This window comes from Pelophylax lessonae (assembly GCF_965119305.1).
Source record: "Pelophylax lessonae genome assembly, chromosome: 3".
In the NCBI taxonomy this organism is placed as follows: domain Eukaryota; kingdom Metazoa; phylum Chordata; class Amphibia; order Anura; family Ranidae; genus Pelophylax; species Pelophylax lessonae.
The window spans coordinates 370,768,993-370,792,655 of NC_138770.1; the positions used below are offsets into that span (position 1 = coordinate 370,768,993).

The window sequence follows — 23,663 nt, forward strand, 5'->3', positions numbered from 1 at the left end:
ATAGATTCACCATGCCTCTCAGCAAATAGCTTGGGGTGTCTACTTTCCAAAATGGGGTCATTTGGGGGGGTTTTGTGGTATCTTGACATTTCAGGGCCTCCTAAACCGTTATAGGTAGTGAGAAAATGCAATGAAAAATGTACGCCCTTTGAAATTCTGATGGTGGTGATTTGTTTTCGGGGTCCCGTACACAGCTAGGCTCCCAAAAAGTCTCACATGTGGTATCCCTGTACTCAGGAGAAGCAGCAGAATATATTTTGGGGTGTAATTACACATATACCCATGGCATGTGTGAGCAATATATCATTTCAATGACAACTTTGTGTAAAAAAAAAAAAAAAATAAATGAAATATTCAATGAGCTCAACATGCCTCTCAGGACATTCCTTAGGATGTCTACTTTCCAAAAAGTGGTCGTTTGGGGGGGGGGGGGGGGGTTTGTACTGCCCTGCCATTTTAGCACTTCATGAAATGATAGGCAGTCAGAAATTAAAGCTGCATAAATTTCAGTATTTACACCATAGTTTGTAGACGCTATATCTTTTGCGCAAACCAATAAAAATACGCTCATTAATTTTTTGTTTGTCAAAAACGTAATAGAAATGCCTAGAAAACCCACTTTCTTTGCTGATCTAAAAGGTTACTACCCGTGCCTCAGATGTAACATCTGTGCCATTAACAGTTTTAAAGGGAGAAAAATTTAAAAGTTTCTCTCAACCCAAACTGGGAAAGAATACACAATCAATTCTTTCATTACCTGCAGTACTAAAAATGTAGTATATATGATACAATGCAAATGTGGGAAACAATATGTTGGACGCACCACCAGGGCCCTACAGGTACGCCTTGGTGAACACGTGGGGAATATAAAAAAAGGTTTCCCTGGGCATAGTGTGTCCAAACATTATAGTTATGTCATCACAAAAATCCCAAACAAACACTGTTTACAGCAATAGACAAACATACTCCCCATTGGAGAGGTTCAAATGCTAAGAGAGAAATCTCACGGGCTGAAACACGCTGGATACACAGTCTCAAAACTTACATACCATTCGGCTTAAATGTCGAATGGGATGTAAATAGTTTTATTAATAATCGTTTATTGCTTCTTGTTCCCCCCCTTTTTATCTATGTTTTATATGTTATTTTTATATGTACTTTTAAAGTATTTTATGTATGGAAATATTACTGTATTTTTGTCGATATGAACAATATATGGAACGAATATCTCCAGGTTAATTAGAAATTTTATTGTATTTATATAGGATCGGGATTAAGCACCTCTATTGATATTTCACACTCACTAATAATTTAATCACTTTTTTGTATATTCATTTGTCCACAAGATGGCGCTTTATATTTTTCTGTTACACTATTTCCTTTTTTTATAGATTTTATCCACTATTAAATTAGTCACACGTTGTAAAAAAGTTTTTATTTCCACATAATCCCAATATTATATAATTACTATGGTGTATAATCCTCAGAACTCTATAACAGGACTGAATGTATTATACTTGATTTAATAGTCCTATCGTCAATGGAGGCACTTCCTGTTTTCTTTCGACTACTTCCGCCCTCACTTGAGTCTATCGCGGTGCTCACTTCCGCCCTTCTATGCCTTCGTTTACGAGATGTGCGTGGCTCCGCCCGCCGTCTAATTAGGGGGTATATAGGCGTGGAGTCAAGTCTGACAATCACACCCCTGATGACGTCAAGCGTATGAAGAAACCGGTCGGGTGAGTCAGACGTGACCACGCCCCCAACAGCCGGCTATCGAGATACATCCAGACCGTGGGAGATGTTCGTTCACTCCTAAATGCGGTTTCATTCAGCTTTACATGCCTTTGACAACTACTGAAATGTGAGAGTATCACCTGCTTTTAACTTAAATAAAACGGTTTGATATGGATTTACGCTATGTCCCTGTCTATACTTTCTTTCCTGTTCTCGTGATGTGGATATCATACTGTTAGGAGACATCCTGTGGTCAATTCCGGTATTGCACACAAGCCCATTTAGGTCTACTCATTAGTTTGAGTGACCAATCTCTTCTGGTAAGCAGCCAACTGATTGTTTTTTCTGGTGATTTGCACATCGGTGTCCTCTTTATCTCCTATAAGTGCCATGTGGATTTAACAACTTCTGGGACTTTGTGGCTCATCTTCCTAAAAATAATCTCCATTGTTCATCACTATGGACTGTTTTGGGATTTAAATATCCTCGGTCTTCTTCATTTTCTTCTTTGCACGGATTGTTTAATTACATGTGATAAATTTTCAAATATTTTGTATACACGTTCTATATTTTTTTGGTGATATCACAAACACTGATGATTTAGAATTCTTTTTGTCCTTAATAGGTTTTGAATGGTATATTTTGATTATTTCACTTTCATTTTGTTTTAGCGCAGCACATTTCTGATAGTCCAGCTTGGCTGACAGAGTCAAAGCAGATTTCTTAATAATTCAGTGTCCATCCAAACTCCTGTAGAGTTTGCACAGTAATCCAAGTCTACTTCTAGAGCCAAAAACGACTGCACGAAGAAGCAGATTGTCCAGGTAACCTAGTAACGTGAATCCCTTCTCCCGAAGTAGGGCCAACCCCGGGGCCAAAACCTTTGTTTACACCTGAGGAGCTGAAGCAAGACCAAAAAGGTAACGCCACAAATTGATAATGCTCCTCGCCCACAGCAAAACGAAGAAGACACCGATGCCCGACATATATTGGAATATGAAGGTAATCGTCCTTAAGATCGCAAGAAGCCAGAAACTGAAACAGCACAAAGTGGCTTGTGGTCCAAGATAGGGCGAACCTTGCCCTCCTTCCTTGGGACGGTAAACCGATTTGAATAAAAACCTTGAATAAAAACCTTGAAAATGTTCCAACTCTAGAACCGGCACAATGGCTCCTTGTGCTAACAGGATCTGCACTGCCCCATAGAGGCCTTGCAGCCAATCGTGGGACAGGAGCAAGTTAGAAGGAAAGAACCTTGCCGGAGGCAAGTATCGAAACTATCTTTTAGTCAAACTGAAACAACTCGTGGACCCATTTGTCCTGAATGAGCAAGGTGCATTGGTCCAGAGAGAAGTAAAGAGGTCCCCCACCCCAGATGTGGGTGAGGGCACCCCTTTAGGATGGAGAAAGCTTGTCTGCAGAACCAGTAGTGCCCGCATTTTAGAGTCTCTTGGAGACTCGCGACGTTACGGGTGGATCTCGAACCCTTTTCCTCTGATCCAAAACGGACAAAGGACCACTTGTGAGCCGAGAAAAAAAGGACCACGTTTACGACGAGATTCCTTGCCCCTAGAAACCTGCAGAAGTAACATACTCTCACCTCTTGTAAAGCCCTTAATCTTCTTCTTAAAAGCACCGAACTGTCCCCTCCAAAAAGGTAGATCAGTCAGCAGCACCTTTTTAGAAGCCTGGTCAGCCAACCAGTACTTCAACCAAATCATGCGGCAAAGAATCACCGCTGTCACAGATACCCTTCCAGCCAAGGGAGCTGCATCCAAAGATGCATCACTAAAGTATTGTAGCCCCTGGATCAACTAATTCGCTCAGGAGGGTGTTGAAGTCCGTCCAGATACTGCCGTAAAATTTTTGTCCATTCTGTTAAGGTCTGGGATACCAAGGTGATCGTGAACAATGGCCAGAGCCTCAGCTCTCTTGTCCACAGGATCCTTAAGGATGGAGAATTCTTCACCGGCAAAAAAGTGGCCTCATTTAGTCTGGAAACCTAAGAGTTCACCGACGGTGGAACTGTTCGTTTCTTCGGAAGAGACCCCTCAAAGGGCTATCGCCTAGCGAAAAGCTTAGGTAATCCAACCATGCTTTTCGGGGAACCCCACTGACTAGTGACAATCACGTCAAAATAGGCAGGAAAGGGGAACACGTTAATCACCTTGGAAGATCTGCGGGTGCCAAACTGCAGCGGCGTTGCCGACTTCCCGCACTGACAATCAATGCCTCCACTAGCACTTTTTCGTGCGCGCTTCCAGAGGAGGAGGATTCATCCTCACTGTTAGAGCACTCAGAGTGCAGGGACGCAGACCCAGTGAGCTGACTCGCGTCCACGGCAGCCAAATACACCTTAGACACTGAGGAGGCAGAGGATACAGGTGAAGGCGGGGGATGCTTTTTGCTAGGCCGCTTTTGCAGAGCTACATCAACCTTTGACACAAGTGACTGTAGGGCAGTCATTGCCGCCAGAGCAGTCAGACCCAGAGGGTACCGCAGCTTCAAGGAGTGGGTCAGATGGTGATACAGGGGCTCCTTGGTTAAATCAGAACTGCACTGTAAACAAAAGAAAATAAACTTTTTTTTTTTAATAAAAAAAAAACCCCGCACACCACAAGTATCAACACATCTGCAGCGCTGTATATAGCAGAAGGATCGTATACCCACAGAGACTCACCACCCCAGAGCGCCAAACAGCCTGCCACACTGCGATCAAAGAGGAAGCGCCAACGCTGACACTAGAGGCCCCTGCTGCACGTCACGGCACCAGACTACAAGAAAATGGTCGCCGCTAAAGGTTACTAAGGGAAACCTAAAACATGGCCACCAGACTACGCAAACATGGCCGCCGAGGCAAGTGAAAACCATCCACGGCAAAATGGCAGAACCACGTGGAACCCGGGACCCCACAGGATTCCAGGTAAGTAAAAGTACACCAGGGATAACCCCCCATGCACCACCCCATCTCCCCCCAGTGCAAAAAGTGTAGGCACACTCCAATTGCCCCCTGGCCCAGCACCAATTTAGCCCCCCCCCCCCCAAAACACGTGCACCCCAAAAGGGGCTAGCGGAGGGGACAGGTAATGACTAGCAATGCAAGGGAAACCCCGCTAGGAAGGCGGGGGAGAACGTGAGGGGAGGAAGGACATGGGGGGTCTATCATCCCCAAGAAGGGCCCGTCTGAGTAGGTCATGACACAGTGGCTCTGAGGAAGAGGCAGAGCCTCGAAACGCGTCAGCCGTCATCTCATTGGATTATGGACTTTCATATGGACTATTCCTGACACTGGAGCAACTGAGCCTGTTATGATCATTTTTACACCTGTGTTTGTGAGTAGCCATTTTATATGTTGCATAAATAAAGCCTATTATTGAGGATAATGCGCTAGGTCGATGCGCCCTTTTCTTTGTTTCTTTTTGCCTGTAGCAAAAATATTGAGTCCGACTTCCTGCAAGACTCCGTAGCTGCCAGGTACACCCTAATTGCCTGGAGCACACTCAAGGCATGCTAGGCAATTTTCCTTCGGATGTTTAGGCCTGGGTCTCAGGTAAGGCAACACATTCAAAAAAATTCACAGTCTTCATTCAAATGAAAAACAGTGAAAACCTTTGGAAGGAACGACAGACAGGAGCGAAGAACTACCTTATCCCTGTGTATCACCAGGTTTGCTGGATGACAACAATATTGCCAGTTTCGACACCCTGCAAGCAGAAGTGATAGCCACTAAAAAGGCAACCTTCTGGGACAGCGTAAGCAGGGGAATCTCCTGGATATAGTTAAAGGGAGGCTTCTGTAGAGCAGAAATAATCAAATTAAGCACTTCCATACCGCAGTACGTCATATGACGTCCTGGGCGTTAAATGGGGATATCTGAATGTTGCCTGCAGCCATCATTCTTTTTAGCTGGCGAGCCCCTGCACCGTAAGAACAATGATGGCAGCTCTTAAGCCGCTTGATCGTTCTAACAGGCGGCAGGAGGGGACATACACACACACACCCGCCACTCCCGCCGGTGCTTCTACTGGGTCACCCGTGCGATCGGCGAGCCGGAGAAGGAATCTGCCGGTGGTGGAAGTACACCATACAGACTGCCGAGGAGCAGATGGTCCCCGGCAGTCTGACTTTCGGAGGCCCGGGCACGACGTTATCACGTCATGCCTGGCAGTTGTCAATACTGCCGTGATCTCGGCTGGATAGCCGAGATCATGTTTTTTTTTTTCTTCCAATTTTAGGCTTTCCAGCCTGTAGGAGAGATCTGAGGTCTTATTGACCCAGATATCTCCATAAAGAGGACCTGTAATGCACTATTCCTATTACAAGGAATGTTTACTTTCCTTATAATAGGAATAAAAGTGATCAAAAAGAATAAAAAGGTAAAGTGTTAAAAAAAAAAAAGTGCCCCCGTCCCCGCACACAGAAGCGAACGCATGCATATACGTCGCAGCCACATATGTAAACAGCGTTCAATCCATACATACAAGGTATCGCCACAAAAAGAGAGCAACAATTCTAGCCCAAGACCTCCTCAGTAACTCTAAACTGGTAACCTGTAAAAAATTTTTAAAGAGTTGCCTATGGAGATTTTTAAGTACTGAAGTTTGGCGTCATTCCACAAGTGTGCACAATTTTTAAGCGTGACATGTTCGGTATCTATTTACTCGGCGTAACATCTTTCACATTATACAAACAAATTGGGCTAACTTTAGGGTTTTTATTTATTTTTTTTTTAAACTAAATCCACGTTTTGACACCAGGTTTTCCAAAACTGCTGTAAATGCAGACAGGGGCTGTGACCCAAAGGGTCCCGCAAACGCACTGAGGGGGTCTGTAGGTGAGATTTGGTCCTGGGACTACATATTTACTTAATACAAAAAAGCAGTGTCACTTTTAGAAAAACTGCAAAAAACACGATCCACACCGCTGCACCACAAGTCCCAACCCTAGCACAGCCTGCAGCAGGGTGAGTGAGAAATGCCTACAGGGACCCCAGCAACATACCAAAACGATATGGAGGGATACAGAAACTTTCTTTGCAGAGAGAAAAAAACAGGAACAACCTGGGTCATACACTAGTCACCCTAGCATCTCTCGCTGTCCAGCGATCATGTACTCCAAGAAAATGGCCGCCCCATGCATTCCAATGAATACATTGATGAAGAACGAAAACTACAGCAAAATGGCGGCCCCTACGGCACGCCATACGGTCCTCCAGGGCCCCTCCCAGTGGGGTCATCAGACAGTGGCATCAGGAGGTCCCCAGGAGGGTACCCCACCAGGACAAACCTCTGCTTGTAACAAATTCCAGTGCATACGCCATATTTTGTAGACGCTATAACTTTTGCGAAAACCAATATACGTTTAGAGGCTTTTTTTTTTTTTTTTTTATCAAAAGACATGTAGCTAAATACATTTTGGACTTAATGCATGACAAAACTGGATGTTTGACTTCCCATAAAATCCTTTTCTCTGAAGTTCATTGACAGACAAAGCTCCATATTCTTCTTGACCACTGGGTTATGCTGCCACCTACAGGAGGACACTAGGCAGGGAAAAAAAAAACACTTTACCACGCATACGGGGCAGTCCCTGCAGGCATACACCCACACAGTCTGCTATAGCCTTCAGTTTTGTCGCACGCAGTGTTTAGAAGAAAAAAAAAAAAAAATCACATCCCACTCAGAGGGGCGGATGCTGCGTCTGAATAAACTTCAGAGAAAAGGATTTTGCAGAAGTCAAAAATCCAGTTCTTTATCGTTCATTGACAGACAGATCCATATCCTTTTTGACCATTGGGATGTCCCAAAGCAGTATTTGCATGAGGGGTGGGAAAACAATGCAGAGAAAGAACAAAATACCCCGAAGGCTAAACTTAGCCAACCAGTGAACAAGGAGCTCAACCAGGAACAATTGGAGCTCACCTAGAAAACCTACACCCTCAAAGAGTATATTTTCTCTTTTAAAAACTGCAGCCTGCAAACTTTGCGACCAAAAGAAGCATCTGAGGATGCCAACACATCTACTTTGTAGAATTTTGAGAGTGTGTGCACCGACGACCAAGCTGCCGCCTTGTAAACTTACATTACTTATGCCTGATGGCAAAAAGCCCAAGAAGCACAATTTGTAAGGGTCTCGTGTAGAATTGAGCATACGGAACTGCCTCTAAGGTTGACACCAACAGACCCAAGGACAGCATGCAAGTCCGCAGAGAGGACAGATTGCTGGCTAACCGCAAACAAATCGCTCCCTGCAATTTTTGCAGCTTGTCAGGGGGAAGAAAAACCCTCGCCGAAGCCCAGAGTCAGGCCCAGATAATCCAGTTTTAAGGATGGTACCAGGGCAGATTTTTTTAAATTGATGTTCCAACCTAACTCTTGCAGAGTCCGTACAGTAATTATCAAGTCGCCACACAGAGTTGAATGCGAGTCTGCTCTTGAGAAGATTGTCCAGGTACCCCAGTACCGCAATCCCCCGTTGTCACAGTAATGTCAAAACCGGCGCCAACACTTTGGTCAAGACCCTGGGGGCGGAGGCGAGACCAAAAGGGTAACGTCACAAATTGATAATGCTCTTCTCCTACAACGAACTAAAACGCTGGTGTGCAGCGTAAATAGGGATGTGTAGATATGCGTCCTAGATATCTATGGAGGCCAAAAAGTCTCCTTGGTGTAGAGAAGCCACTAGCTTGCGAATGGTCTCCAGTCTAAACTTCTATACCCGCACAAAGTGGTTCAGAGCCTTGAGGTCCAGGATTGGACATACTTTGTCTTCTTTACTGGGTACAGTGAACAGGTTTGAATAGAACCAATGAAAACGTTCCCGAGAAGGAAACCGCACAAGCACCCCTTGCGACAGTAGATCTTGTACCGCCTCTCGCAGATTCCCTTAATTGGTCTGGAGATAGGCGTAGATTGGACGGGAAGAAGCTTCCAATGGTCGAGACCGGTTTTCGATCTTGCAACCCGATCGGAACAGTTTGTGGACCCATTTGTCTTGAATCAAGAAAGTCCATGGTTCCAGAAAGAAGCAAAAACATCTCCCCAGGCCAGAAACGGGTGAGGGCGTCCCTGCATGCAGACAAGGATTTGTCCGCAGATACGAATAGGCCTGTTCTCGGCTTACCAGACCATGTCTTCTTGGAACCCCCAGAAGACATGAATGGCTCCTTTCTCCTGCGACCTGGAGGCACGAAAGGGCCACCTATGAGCAGTAAGTGAGAGCCCCTGTCTATTAAGTGGTGTCTTGCCCTTGGTGGATCGGGGTAGAAGAGTACTCTTCCCATCTGTAAGGCCTTTGATCAACTCATCCAGGGACGATCCAAAAAACCTGTCCCCCGTAAAGGGAAGGCCAGAACAAGCCTTTTTGTAAGCCTGGTCCGCAGACCAGCTTTTTAGCCACACCATGCGTCTAATAGCAATCCCCACCGCAGGCCCTCTGGCTACCAGTGGAGCTGCATCTAGCGACACATCCCATATATACAGAAGGGCTTGGACCATTTGGTATGTTAGATCTATCAGGCCTGGTGAGAGCTGCTCCGTTTCAAAGTCACCTTTCAGCAACTTAGCCCATTCTGTGATAGTTTGACACCAGAGTGATCACAAGACCAGTTTTAGCATCAAGACCGCTAATACATGCAAATAATGGAACAAACTCAATCCTTCTATCCACGGGGTCTGTATACACCGGGGACTCACAGTAGACTTCTTTAGTCTGGAAACCGGATGATCCAGCTTTGGTGGTACGGTCCATCTAGGGGAAACACGTTCGCAAAGGGGTAGCGCCTTTTAAAGCGATTCGGCACCACCGTTTGATGAGCCCCCACTGTTCATTGACAATTTTGTCAAAAATTTTGGGACAGGGAAAAAAATCGGATTTTTGTAAGATCTTACCGTAAAATCCTTTTCTCTTAGCTCATTGACAGACGTAGTCTTCTTGATTCACAAGAACTGGGACATCCAGAAGCGGTGCCACAAATGAGGGGTGGGATTGACAGAAATCAAAATCCAATCTAGAAGGCCCAACCGGTGCCAAACTAGAAGTTTTAAAGGCTCATTATAAACAAAGAATGAGACTCAAATAAAAATTCCAACGGAAAAAAACCCTCGAGGTAGACCACTGGTCTCCTCAAATGGCGGCCTGCAAAACCTTGCGGCCAAACGAGGCATCAGACGATGCCATTACATCAACTTTATAAAGTTTTGTAAAGGTATGCACCGACGACCAGGTAGCCGCCTTGCACACCTGGACCACTGACGCCTGATGGCGAAAGGCCCATGACGCACTAAGTGCCCGAGTGGAGTGCGCCTTAACAGGGAACGGGGGCTCCCGACCCTTAATAGAATAAGCCTGTACCACCGTCTGTCTGATCCATTTGGAAATAGTCGCGGCAGATGCAGGCAACCCCTTGTTGGGTCCATCCGGGACCACAAAAAGTGAATCCGTCTTGCGAAACGAGTCTGTCGTTTTCAAGTATACCCTGATCGCCCGGACCACATCCAAGGAGTGCAAAGCAAACTCCCGAGGATGACTGGGCTTAGGACACAGGGAAGGTAATACAATTTCTTCATTCAGATGAAATTCTGAAACCACTTTTGGTAGGAAGGATGGATTCGGACGAAGAACCACCTTATCTCTATGAACCACCAGATATGGGGAACGACAAGACAATGCGGCCAGTTCTGACACCCTGCGTGCAGAAGTGATAGCCACCAAGAAGGCCACCTTCTGGGACAACGTAGGTAGAGGAATCTCCCTAATATCTTCAAAGGGAGGTTTCTGAAGAACCGACAATACTAAATTAAGATCCCAGGGTGGTAACGGCGCGCGCACTGGCGGAGCCAGATGTCGCACCCCCTGGATGAAATTCCGCACCAAGGAATGAGTAGCCAAAGGCTTCTGAAAGAAGATAGCTAAGGCTGAGACCTGACCCTTGATAGTACTCAAGGCCAGTTTCTGCTCAACCCCTTGTTGCAGAAAAGCTAATATTCGACTAACCGAATAAGACTGTGGACGGAACCCCAGAGGTTCACACCATGCAATGTAGGACTTCCATGTGCGATGATAAATATTTCTGGAAGTCGCTTTCCTTGCTTTAACTAGAGTAGGAATAACTGAAGCTGACAAACCCTTGTCCTTCAGCACCTGGGTCTCAATAGCCAGGCCGTTAAAGCCAGCGATCGTAAAGCAGGATGGAAGATCGGTCCCTGAGACAGTAGGTCCTCCCTGAGAGGAAGTCTCCACGGGACGTCCGCCACCAGTCTGACCAAGTCAGCGTACCACGCTCGGCGAGGACAGTCCGGAGCTACCAGGATTACTGGAATTCCTTCCTCCTCTATCCTGCGAAGAAGTCTTGGCAGTAACCCGAGAGGAGGGAAGGCATACATTAGCTGGTATTGCCCCCACGGGGCGATCAGTGTGTCTGCGGTCTCTGCTAGAGGATCGCGGGAGAAAGCCACGAATCTCTGTACTTTCCTGTTGAATCATGATGCCAACAGATCCACATCCGGGGTGCCCCAACGTAGGCACAACTGGTGGAAAACTTCTGGATGGAGGGACCATTCCCCCTGATCCAGAGTCTGACGGCTGAGATAATCTGCCTGCCAATTTTCCACCCCCGGAATGAACACCGCAGAGATCGCTGGAACAAATCGTTCCGCCCAGCGAAGAATGCAAGCCACTTCCTTGGCCGCTCGGACACTCTTGGTGCCCCCCTGGTGATTGACATAAGCCACGGCGGTGGCGTTGTCCGACTGGATCCGAACCGGGCTGCCCTGGAGCTGCTCGGTCCAGTGAATCAGACAAAGTCTGATCGCTCTCAGTTCCAATACATTTATCGGCAACCTGGATTCTTCCGGGGACCAAAGTCCCTGGACAGATAACTGACCGAGAATTCCTCCCCATCCGGATAGGCTGGCATCTGTGGTCACCATCGTCCAATATATTGGCAGAAAGGACTTTCCCTGGCTGAGCATCGGAGACCGAAGCCACCAGACCAGAGACTCTCTGGTCTGTTTGCTCAATCGGATCCGATTGTCCAGGGATTCCGGATTCCGATTCCATCTGAGAAGAATCTCTTGCTGAAGAATTCGGGTATGGGACTGGGCAAATGGGACTGCTTCGAAGGAAGCCACCATCAACCCCAGAACCCTCATGCAAGTTCGAAGAGAAGACCAGCTGTTGGATAGTAACAACTGGACTGCTGATTGAATCTTCCGGAGTTTCCCTACCGGAAGGAAAACTCTTGTCCTGACTGTGTCTAGAATTAGACCCAGATATTCGAACCTCTGGGTGGGAACCAGAAATGACTTTTGCTGGTTCACCAGCCACCCGAATTCCTGTAAAGAAATTATAGTAATTTCTATGTTTTGTAGCAGGGTCTGAGGAGACTCTGCATGAAGCAGGAGATCGTCTAGGTAACCTAGAATCGATATGCCTCTTTGGCGCAGTAGTGCCAACATTGGGGCCAACACCTTCGTGAAGACCCGAGGAGCCGTGACGAGACCGAAAGGTAACGCCACAAACTGATAGTGGTTCTCTTCTACGGAAAAGCGTAGAAACCGCTGATGTCCTGCGAAAATGGGAATGTGAAGATAGGCGTCCTTGATGTCTATGGACGCTAGGACATCCCCTGGATGCAGGAAGGCTGCTACTGTGCGAATGGATTCCATCTTGAATTTTCTTATGTCGAGAAAGGAATTGAGTGCCCTTAAGTCCAGAATTGGACGCACTTTGCCCTCTTTCCTGGGTATTGTAAATAGGTTTGAATAAAACCCCTGAAAACGTTCTGTCCAAGGAACGTGGACTACCACTCCTTGTTGTAGTAAATCCGTGACTGCTCTCCGCAGATCTTCTAGACGATCCGGGGATAGTCGGATATTGGAAGGGAAGAATCGCGCCGGTGGGAGAGATCGAAACTCGATCTTGTACCCTGACCTTATGACTTCGCAAACCCACTTGTCCTGGATTCTGGAAAGCCATGGATCCGGGAACCGGCGAAGACGTCCCCCCACCCCAGTTATGGGTGGGGGCGCACCTTCAGGCTTTGGACGATTTATCTTCAGCTCTGGAGGGGGCGGGCTTTTGCTTGCCCGACCAACGTCCCCTGAAGCCTCCTGAAGGAGCTTTGGAGGACTTAATTTTTTCACCCGCGGGACGAAAAAAACTTTTTGTGAGCAGAGAAAGAAGGCCCTCGTCTTTGACGAGGTCCTTTACCTTTAACATTTTGCGGTAAAAAGGTGCTCTTTCCTCCCGTGAGATCCTTAATGATCTCATCTAAGTTGGCTCCAAATAGACGCTCTCCTAAAAAGGGGATATTAGCCAATGCTTTTTTGGAACCTTGGTCGGCTAACCAACCTTTTAGCCACAGTGTACGCCTGAGAACCACTGCTGAAACTGATGCTCGCGCCAATAATGGAGTGGCGTCTAACGTCGCATCACACACAAACTGTAACCCCTGTATCATTTGTTCCAACAAATCTGATACCGCCTGAGGGACTTCTTCTAAGTCCCGGCGCAACCACTTGGTCCATTCAGTTACAGTCTGCGAAACCAGTCCAATAGCAATTATTGGTCTGAAAGCTGATCCAATCAAGGAAAACATGGTGCGAGACATAGCTTCTATCTTGCGATCCACTGGATCTTTAAAAGACGGGGCGTCTTCTAAAGGAATAACCGTGGCTTTATTCAATCTAGCAATTGGTGAATCCACCACAGGTGGTTCTGTCCATTTCTTAATGAGGGTTTCCTCAAACGGATAACGCCTGTTAATGCGTTTAGAAATAGCAGAGGTGCGTTTTGGCAGACTCCATTCCTCTTTGATTGGATTGCCAAAAACATTTGGGCAATGGAAAAACCTTCGCCATTTTCATGCGTTTTTTAGTCCCAAAAGGGATTTCAGTTTCAGCTATTTCTGACGGAATACCCTGTAATCTTAAGGTTTCTTGAACAGATACAATGAGTGCGTTTACCAACGCTTCCTCTCAGGCTATGGCTGATGCCGAAACATCCTCCTCACTGTCTGAAGAGACAGTACCCGAGACACCAATCCCAGATGAAGTACCTGCAACTGCAGAAATAAGCTCAGAGTCTGAATCCGAAGTTTCAGATAATAAGGGGTTAGGCGGGGGTCGCTTTCTTGCGCCCTGTCAATGACAAACCACTTCCACCCGGGACACAAAAGTTTCCATAATAGCTGACAATGATTCAACCATCAGTGGGGTGCTGGAGGATCCTGCAGACACCTCGAGGGGATCCGGTGGAGATACATGAGTGGCAGGGTCCATGTTAATTCAGGACACCTCTGCCAGAAAAAACAAAAAACTTTCTTTTTTTTTTTTTTTATGTGTCTCCCCCTAGCGCAATAGTGCCCCTCAGAGTACCTGCTTCTCATTCCCCACAGAGAGAGAGAGGGACCCCCAAGGCTCACCACCCGATACAGAGAAGTTTCCAACCAACTGCAGTCAGCGTCTGTCTTTTACAGACTGGAAAGAGCTGTGTTCGTTTTCCCGGGTAGAAGGACGTGGCTCCGCCCCCTGTGTACGCCTTCCGGTGTTCCCAGCTCTCCACGAGGTAGCTGGGCTCATCAAACATGGCCGCCCCCATACAGGAGACAATAGACTCCAAAAACATGGCGGCCGGCGTGACCTGAGGACATACATGCACCTGGTCTACGGCAAAATGGCGGCGGACTGCCGAAATCGTTTTTCCCAGCAAATCCACCTGCATCTCTGCTAAGTGGCGGTTTATCCATCTGCAGGAGGTACACTACAATTAAGGTAGGATTATACCTCCCATGTCTGCTGTAATACTACAGTCTGCTGGGTAGAGTGTTAGCTCTCAAACCAAGTCCACTTCCCACCAAACACATACTGTATTTACAAGGGGGACTTTTAGTGTCAGATATATACTGACCATGTATGGAGGGGCCCATAATTCATACTGCCTCATAACGAGGAAAAAAGGGAACGTTTACTCACCATACCGAACCGACAGGCACCCTCTCTTCACAATACCCTCTCCACCGGGGTGGGGGGTTGTGGACCACTCCGGACGCCTCGACTCTGTGGTTCCTGGCGTCCAAGCGAGACTTAACTCGCAAGGTCAGTCCCTCCAATGGGACTCCGTCGCGGCCGACCCAGCGCGGAGCTCTGGTCTGCACGCGCTCGTAGGCAGAAACCGGGGTGACCACTGGATCTCAACATCCAGCCCGTCGCCCGGCCCCCGCATACTTACTTGAATGTGTCGCGGCCGACCAAGCGCAATGCAATGGTCTGCGCGCGCTCGTAGGCCGGCTGGGGTGACCACTAGTGCCGCCCAGTCCGGCGTTTTTGCTTGAAGATCTCACAGGAAAAAAACACTGGAGAAAACTACCTAAAAAATATTTTCTCTAAAGAAAAAATCTTGCCAGGACCAAAAAGATCCCAGCAAGGAACTTAGGTCCTTACTCCTGACTAGACAGAAAAAAACTGATTCTCTGTAGCAGACAGGAAGAGGATATACCCTCTGGGACTGCCCCTAGGGTGGAGCCAGAACGTTTTTTCTTTCCGCCTAGTCCTACTCCTGTAGAGGGCAGCATAACCCAGTTCTTGTGAATCAAGAAGACTACGTCTGTCAATGAGCGACAGAGAAAAGCAGTGTCACTTTAAGAAAAACTGCAAAAAACGCGATCCACACCGCTGCACCACAAGTCCCAACCCTAGTACAGCCTGCAGCAGGGTGAGTGAGAAATGCCTACAGGGACCCCAGCAACATACCAAAACGATATGGAGGGATACAGGAACTTTCTGTGCAGAGAAAAAAAAAAAATAGGAACAACCTGGGTCATACACTAGTCACCCTAGCATCTCTCGCTGTCCAGCGATCATGGACTCCAAGAAAATGGCCGCCCCATGCATTCCAATGAATACATTGACGAAGAACGGAAACTACAGCAAAATGGCGGCCCCTACGGCGCGCAAAACGGTCTCCAGGACCCCTCCCAGTGGGGTCATCAGACAGTGGCATCAGGAGGTCCCCAGGAGGGTACCCCACCAGGACAAACCTCTGCTTGTAACAAAACTGAGTGCCTATAGCTGAAAGTGGGAGTAAACTTCCCTGGGACTGCCCCCATCGGCATAGTCAAGTTATGTTCCTGCCTAGTGTCCTACTCCCGTAGGGGGCAGCATAACCCAATGGCCAAGAAGAATATGGAGCTGTGTGTCATTGAACTATATAAAAAAAATCCAATAAACTTAATTTCTCTAAGAAAAAGTAGAAAATTTAATTTTTGCTCAAAATTTTTTATCTTTTTTTAATTTATAGGAGGTGAATACCACCAAAAATGGATTTTTGTAAAATCTTACCGTAAAATCCTTTTCTCTTAAGCTCATTGACAGACGTAGTCCTCCTTGATTAATATCAACTCGGGTTATACTGCCCTCTACAGAAGTAGGACTAGACAGGAAAGAAAACGTTCTGGCCACACCCTAGGGGCAGTCCCAGAGGGTATATCCTCGCACTTCCTGCTACAGCAAATCAGTTATGTCACAAAGCAGTGTTTAGAGAATTTAACCCAACACAACTCAAAAACAGAGGAGCGGGTACTACGTCCGTCAATGAGCTTGAGAGAAAAGGATTTTACGTTAAGATTTTTCAAAAATCCATTTTTCTCTGTCGCTCATTGACAGACGTAGTCCTCCTTGATTAATATCAACTCGGGACGTCCCAAAGCAGTGCCACAAATGAGGGGTGGGAAAATGGAAATCAAAATCCGATCTAGAAGGCCCAACCGGTGCCAACTAGAAGTTTTAAAGGCTCATCAATCTACACGATGAGACTCAACTGAAATTCCAACGGAAAAAAACCCTCGAGGTAGACCACCGGTCTCCTAAAATTGCGGCGTGCAAAACCTTGCGGCCAAATGAGGCATCCGCCGATGCCATCACATCAACTTTATAAAATTTTGTAAAGGTATGAACCGACGACCAGGTAGCCGCCTTGCACACCTGTACCACTGACGCCTGATGGCGGTAGGCCCAGGAAGTACTGAGCGCTCGAGCGAAGTGCGCTTTAACAGGGAACAGAGGATTCCGACCCTTAATAGAATAAGCCTGTACCACCATCTATCTAATCCATTTGGAGATAGTCGCGGCAGATGCAGGCAACCCCTTTCTGGGGCCATCCGTGATCACAAAAAGTGAATCCGTCTTACGGAACGATTCCGTAGTCTTCAGGTATACCCTGATTGCCCGAAACACATCCAAGGAATGCAACGAGGATGATTGGGCTTAGGACACAAAGAAGGTAGCACAATATCTTCATTCAGATGAAAATCTGAAACCACCTTAGGAAGAAAGGATGGCTTCGGATGAAGAACTACCTTATCCCTATGAACCACCAGATATGGGGAATGACATGATAATGCAGCCAGTTCCGACACCCTGCGTGCAGAAGTGATAGCCACCAAGAAGGCCACCTTCTGGGATAATGTAAGCAAGGGAATCTCCCTGATATTTTCAAAGGGAGGTTTCTGAAGAACCGACAAACACCAAATTAAGATCCCAGGGCGGTAAGGGCGCGCGCACTGGCGGAGCCAAGTGCCGCACCCCCTGGACACCAAGGAATGAGTAGCCCAAGGCTTCTGAACGAAGATTGCTAATGCTGAAACCTGACCCTTGATAGTGCTCAAGGATAGTTTCTGCTCAACCCCCTTTTGCAGAAAAGCCAAGATTCGGGTCACCGAATAGGTACGTGGGGGAAATCCCAAAGATTCACACCACGCGATATAAGTCTTCCATGTGCGATAATAGACTTTGCTGGAAGTCGCTTTCCTTGCTTTAATTAGAGTAGGAATAACTGAAGCTGACAACCCTCTGTCCTTCAGTACCTGGGTCTCAATAGCTAGGCCATTAAAACCAGCGACTGTAAAGCACGATGGAAGATCGGTCCTTGAGACCGCAAATCCTCCCTGAGAGGAAGTCACCAAGGAGCGTCCGCGACTAGCCTGTCCAAGTCGGCGTACCCAGCTTGATGAGGCCAGCTCGGAATTTCCAGGATAACTGGAGTTCCCTCCACCTCTATCGTGCGGAGAAATCTCAGCAGCAATTTGAGAGAGGGGGGGGGGGGGGGGGAAGACATATAGTAGCTGATACTGCCTTTACAGGCCGTTCAGCGCGTCTGCTGCGTCCGCTAGAGGATCGCGGGTGCGAGCCCTGTTGAGCCAACCTACCAACAGATCCATATCCGGGGTGCCCCAATGAAGGGACAGCTGGTGAAATACCTCTGGATGAAGAGACTATTCCTCTTGATCCAGAATCTGACGGCTGAAATAATCTGCCTGTCCACCCCCGTGATAAATATCGCGGAGAGAACTGGAACAACTGTTCCCCCAATAAGAATGTTGGCCACTTCTATGGCCGCCAGGGCACTCTTGGTGCCCCTTGGTGATCGACCTAAGTCATGACCGTGGCATAGTCCGATTGGATCCGAATTTATCAGAAGAAATGACTTCCCCTGGCTGAGCATCGGAGACCGAAGCCACCAGACCAGAGCCTCCCTGGTCCGCTCACTCAATCGGATCCGATTGTCCAGGGAATCGGGATTCCGATTCCATATGAGAAGAATCTCCTCTTTGGAGAATTCGGGTATGAGACGGGCAAACGGTACTGCCTCTAAGGAGGCGACCATCAATCCCAGCCAGTTGACGGACAGCAACATCCGAATCATTCACTGAATCTTCTGGAGTTTCTCCGCATGGAGAAACACTCTTGCCAAGGATGTATTCAAAATTAGGCCCAGATAGTTCAGTCTCCTGGTGGGAACCAGGGATGATCTTTGGGAAAAGCAACGAAAATGCTGATGTCCTGCAAAGATGGGGATATAAGGATAGGCATCCTAAATGTCTATGGACGCCAGGAAATCCCCCTGATGCAGGGAGGCCACCACTGTATGGATGGACTCCATCTCTTCCAAGACCAGAATTGGACGCACCTAGCCCTTTTTCCTGGGCATTGTGAACAAGTTCGACTAGAACTCCTCCAAGAAATGGGAACTACCACTGCTTGTTGTATCAAGCTGTCCCCAGCAAAGCTTTTAAGCGACTCGGGGATGTCGACTATTGGAAGGGAAGAATCGCACCGGTGGAAGTGATCGAAACTCGATCTTGTATCCCGACCATATGACCTTGCGAACCCCTTTATCCGGGATTCTGGAAAGCCCTGGATCCGGAAACCGGTGAAGATGTCCCCCCACCCTAGAGATGGGTGGGGCCCATTCTGTCAATCCAACGGGATAACAGTGGCTTTATTTAGTCTGGAAATCGGTGAGTCCACTATTGGTGGTACCGTCCATCTTTGTGATGAGGGATTCCTCAAAATGATAGCGCCTAGCCATGCGTTTGGAAATAGCAGGGCTCATTTACGGACGACCCTATTTGGGCAAGGGAAACCCTTCACCATTTTGGTAGGCTTGCTAGTACCAAAAAAGGAATATGAGTCTCAGCTACCTCTGCCGGTGTAACCTCAAGATTTAAGGTTTCCCAGACAGACAACTAGTGCTTCCACCAACGCTTCTTGTGCTATGGCGGAGGCAGAAGCGTCCTCCTTACTGTCTGAGGAGACCGTACCTGAGACCACAACCCCAGAAAAGGGACTGCAATGACCAGCTCAGAATCCATATCTGAGGTATCAGATGACATAGGGGTAGGCGGGGGTCGCTCTTCTTGACCCCCGTCCCTGACAGGCTACCTCCACCCGGGATACCAAAGACTCCAAAACTGCTGATAATGCATCATCACAAGTGGGGTACTGGAGGGTCCTGCGGCCACCCTGAGGGGATCAGGTGGGGATACATGTGTGGCAGGGTTCATGTAACAAGACACTTGCCAGCAAACACAAAAATTAATTGCAAGAAAAAAACATCTTTTTTTTTTTTTAACTTAGTTCCCCAGCGCAGTAGCGCCCCTCAGTCTACCTGCTTGGACCCCTCAGAGAGAGAGAGAGAGAGAGAGAGAGAGAGAGAGAGACCCCTAGGCTCACCTGATGCACAGAAGTTTATCAACCTGCTTCCAGCACTGTCTGTTACAGACAGGAAGTCTTTGGCTTGCTTTCCCTGGGCCAAGGAGGCGGCTCCGCCCCTTTACACGCCTTCTGGCGCCTCCCAATTACTCCACGAGGTGTTTGGTCACCTCAAACATGGCCGCCCCCATGCTGGAGACACGAGGCTACGCCAATAGGACAACCTCGTGCGATCTGCAGGAAAATGGCAGCGGCCTGTGTAGGATAGCGGCGGCTTGCAAGTTAGCAGCGGCCTACGGGATGTGTGCATTCTGCCTGTGCGGCCTGCGGAAGTGCCTCGGCCTGAGGGAGGCTGTGCGGCCTGTGGAAGTGACCGGCTTTCTGGAGGGATGGCGATATGTGGCTGCAGTAACTCAGGCATAGGCATCGGCCTGTGTACACACTAGACAGGTAGGATACCTCTATACCTCAATAGTAATGCCTTTTAGTAGTCTGCCACTGACTTCAGTCACCCAGTGACTTTAGTCAGCTCCCAAACCAAGCCTCCTAGTTTCTATTCACAAAAATCACACTCAAATTGGGGGATCTGTGACCTGTTATAGGATAGAGGGGAGACCCAGAAACTGAGTGTCCGACCATCCCAGAGAGGGGCCCGCGTCCACCAACAAACCCGACAGGGGGAGAGGGGGAACATTCTACTCACCATACCGGAACCAGGCGGGCGCCAACTCCTGACAGAACCCCTCTCCACCGGGGTGGGGGGGCTGTCGACCAATACGGACGCCGTGACTCTGTTGGTCATTGGCGACCAGGCGAGACGTTTAACTCGCAGGGTCAGTCCCCGTCCAGTGGGACTATGTCGCGGCCGACCCAGCGCGGAGCTATGGCCTGCACGCGCTCGTAGGCTGAACTGGGGTGACCACTGGATCTCAACATCCAGCCCGTCGCCCAGTTTCAGCGTACTTGCTTGAAGATCTCACAGGAACACTGGAGAAAAAAAGCGGTCTAAAAAAAGTATTTCTAAAAAAATCCTGCCAGGACCGAAGATCCTAGCAAGGAATCTAGGTCCTTACTCCTAACTAGACAGAAAAAAACTGATTTGCTGTAGCAGGAAGTGAGAGGATATACCCTCTGGGACTGCCCCTAGGGTGTGGCCAGAACGTTTTCTTTCCTGTCTAGTCCTACTCCTGTAGAGGGCAGTATACCCCAACTTGATATTAATGAAGGAGGACTACGTCTGTCAATGAGCGACAGAGAAAAGAAAGCTATTTGTCGGGGGGGGAGGACATACATTATGTTTGGGTACAGAATTGCATAACTGCAAAATTACCAGTTAAAAGTCATGCTGTGCCAAATTGCAAAAAAATGGCCTGGTCTTTAGGGGTAAAACCTCTCTGTCCAAAAGTGGTTAAAAAAAGTTACAATGAACAGAACAGTACCCTGCCTTTCAAAGGAATGCGCTAGAGATATTAGCAGAACAGAGTTTTATGAATGTAGAAAGCTTCTTTCATAAGGTAGACTTGCCTCACAATAATGGATCGATATACTGTACATCACTGCCTCTGTATCCCCCCCCCCCCCCCCCCCAAAGAGTCACAACATTACAGGACTGTTATGATACGTCTGATCCCCAAATCATTCAATCATTCTAGGGCAATACACTGTAATAAATAATTTAAAAAACTAAAGTACCAACCTGTTCAGTCTCTCCAACACAGAGTCATCGGCTAAAGAGATTTCATCCAACAAGAAAAAGCTATCTTCTCTCATAGCCAACACTAAAGGACCATCGTGCCACTCAAATAGTTTTGGGTTTTCTATATCCTCCTGTTTCAGACAACAAATACACTGTCACAAATACACTGTCACTACACTTCCATGTAGGGCTGTTAAAGCGGTAGTAAACTCATGAAAAAAAATCTCCAGAAAGAATAACGCAACTATGTATTACATTTCTAAACATAGCAGAAAACCCTGGAGTCTCATTGGAGCTTTCTTACTATTTGTGCAGCTTGTTTTGAGATTTCTCAGCTCTGTCTGAAGCCAATTCCATCTTTGCGGTGACGTCCCAATTCCTCCTGCATCTGTACTTCCGCCCTGTCTAGTGTGTCAATGCCAGAATCATGGGGACGTGTAACAAAATTTAACCAACTGCCTTGATTTCATGCAAAGTTGCCATGGTAAATTAGTCACTCATAACCAATCAAAATTCACATGTAAAGAAGCCCCCTCTTGTCCTGTGCTGATGCTAAATGGCACTGTATATACCCCCCGTGACGTAGCTATTCACATGGGGGGTTTCAGGAAAATATAAATGGTAAGCAATCTGGCGGGATGGATGGAGGCAGGAAATGTAGAAGCATAAACTGTTGGCACACAGTGTCAGGGAAAAAATGTGCCATGTGCAGGTGACCTAACAAAGACACAGCAAGCAATTTTGCCTAAAAGGTGCAGGTTGAAATACTTTGAAAGCCACCAATCTGTTAGTCATTTTATACTGCTTTACATAGTGCAAAGTTTAGCAGGAGAGTTTACTACCACTTTAACACGAACTATTCATATTTACTTACTTTACTCTTCGATTTGTGCCTAATGGGCCGCAGTCCACCCAAAAAGTCTGAGGTCTCCATGTGCTGGTGACAGTTTACAGAATACAATGTTTGGTTTGACAATGCTGCAAATAGCTGGCATATGGTGGTTTTCCCGCACCTTAAGATTAAGAAAATAAAACAAATAAAAAACCTCAACAGAGCTGCTTGCTGTCATTTTTGTCTACACAAGGAAAAATGTCACTTACCCAGTATCACCAACAAGTAATATTGGTTCTCCAAATTCTAAAGCTCGACCCACAAGAACAGCAAGTCTTCTCATTGCCTGGGTCCACACAATATGGGAAAAGTTCTCATCGGTAACACCAGTCTTAACGGATAGTCGTTCTGAATATCAAAAAAAAAAAAAAAAAATGATAAAAGAATTAAGCATGTTTTGTTGCTTAGGAGCAAATGTCCCTCCATTACAGCTCTTTTCAACCAGGGTGCTTTGCCTAAAAATTGGCAAAAAATTCTCAAAGTTGTCAAGTCTTTTTCTAGAAACACGAGAATACTAGTCAGTACCAGCTTGCAAAGATAGAGGAATAAATCACCTAATGTTGGGTGGCTCAAGTATGTGGATGCTGCTGTAATACATGAAAATGGGATTTTTAACTTACCGTAAAATCCATTTCTCTGATGTTGATTGATGGACACTGCTCCTTATCTTCTTGTCCATTGGGTTATACTGCCCCCTACAGGAATAGGACACTAGGTAGGAAAAAAAAAAACTTGACTACGCCTATGGGGCAGTCCCAAGGAGTATACTCCAACTCAGTTATAGGCACTCGGTTTTGTTACAAGCAGTGTCAGAAGAAAGCCAACTCCACAGAGAGGTGGGTGCTGTGTCCTCCAATAAACATCAGAGAAATGGATTTTACGGTAAGGCAAAAAACGGAATTTTTGTAAAATCTTACCTGTAAAATTCCTTTCTCTGAGTCCTCCGACAGTCGCCGCCTCCTCTAAGTCATCACTATTGGGTATTGACTTCCTATCCGTAGGAATAGCTAGGCATATAGACTTAGTCAAAAGACAAAAGGCATTAGCATATACACACCCATGGGGGCTGTCCCACTGGTCAATACCCCCCCTGCATCACCACTCCCAACTCAGTTTGGTAGCATAGCAGTAGGTAATAAGAACCCCAAAAGAGGGGCGGGGGCGGCGACTGTCGGAGGACTCAGAGAAAGGAATTTTACAGGTAAGATTTTACAAAAATTCAGTTTTCTCTTACGTCCGACAGTCGCCGCCTCCTCTAAGTCATCACTATTGGGATGTCCCAAAGCAGTGTAGACATGAGGGGTGGGAGACGCAACCGTAGAAAAGGCAACGCATTACCCACATCAGA

At 47.1% G+C, this 23,663-nt stretch overlaps 1 protein-coding gene across 2 annotated transcripts in view; it reads right to left on the reverse strand.

Annotated features, from left to right (window-relative positions):
* MDN1 (midasin AAA ATPase 1) overlaps positions 1-23,663 on the reverse strand; it is a 902,759-nt gene that overhangs the window by 536,282 nt on the left and 342,814 nt on the right. For both annotated transcript variants that reach the window (XM_082250237.1, XM_082250236.1), the window contains exons 29-31: positions 22,525-22,663; positions 22,298-22,436; positions 21,424-21,554 (exon numbers count right to left, since the gene is read on the reverse strand). In XM_082250237.1, coding sequence (XP_082106363.1) covers positions 21,424-21,554; positions 22,298-22,436; positions 22,525-22,663 — 409 coding nt within the window. The remainder of the gene's footprint in view (positions 1-21,423; positions 21,555-22,297; positions 22,437-22,524; positions 22,664-23,663) is intronic.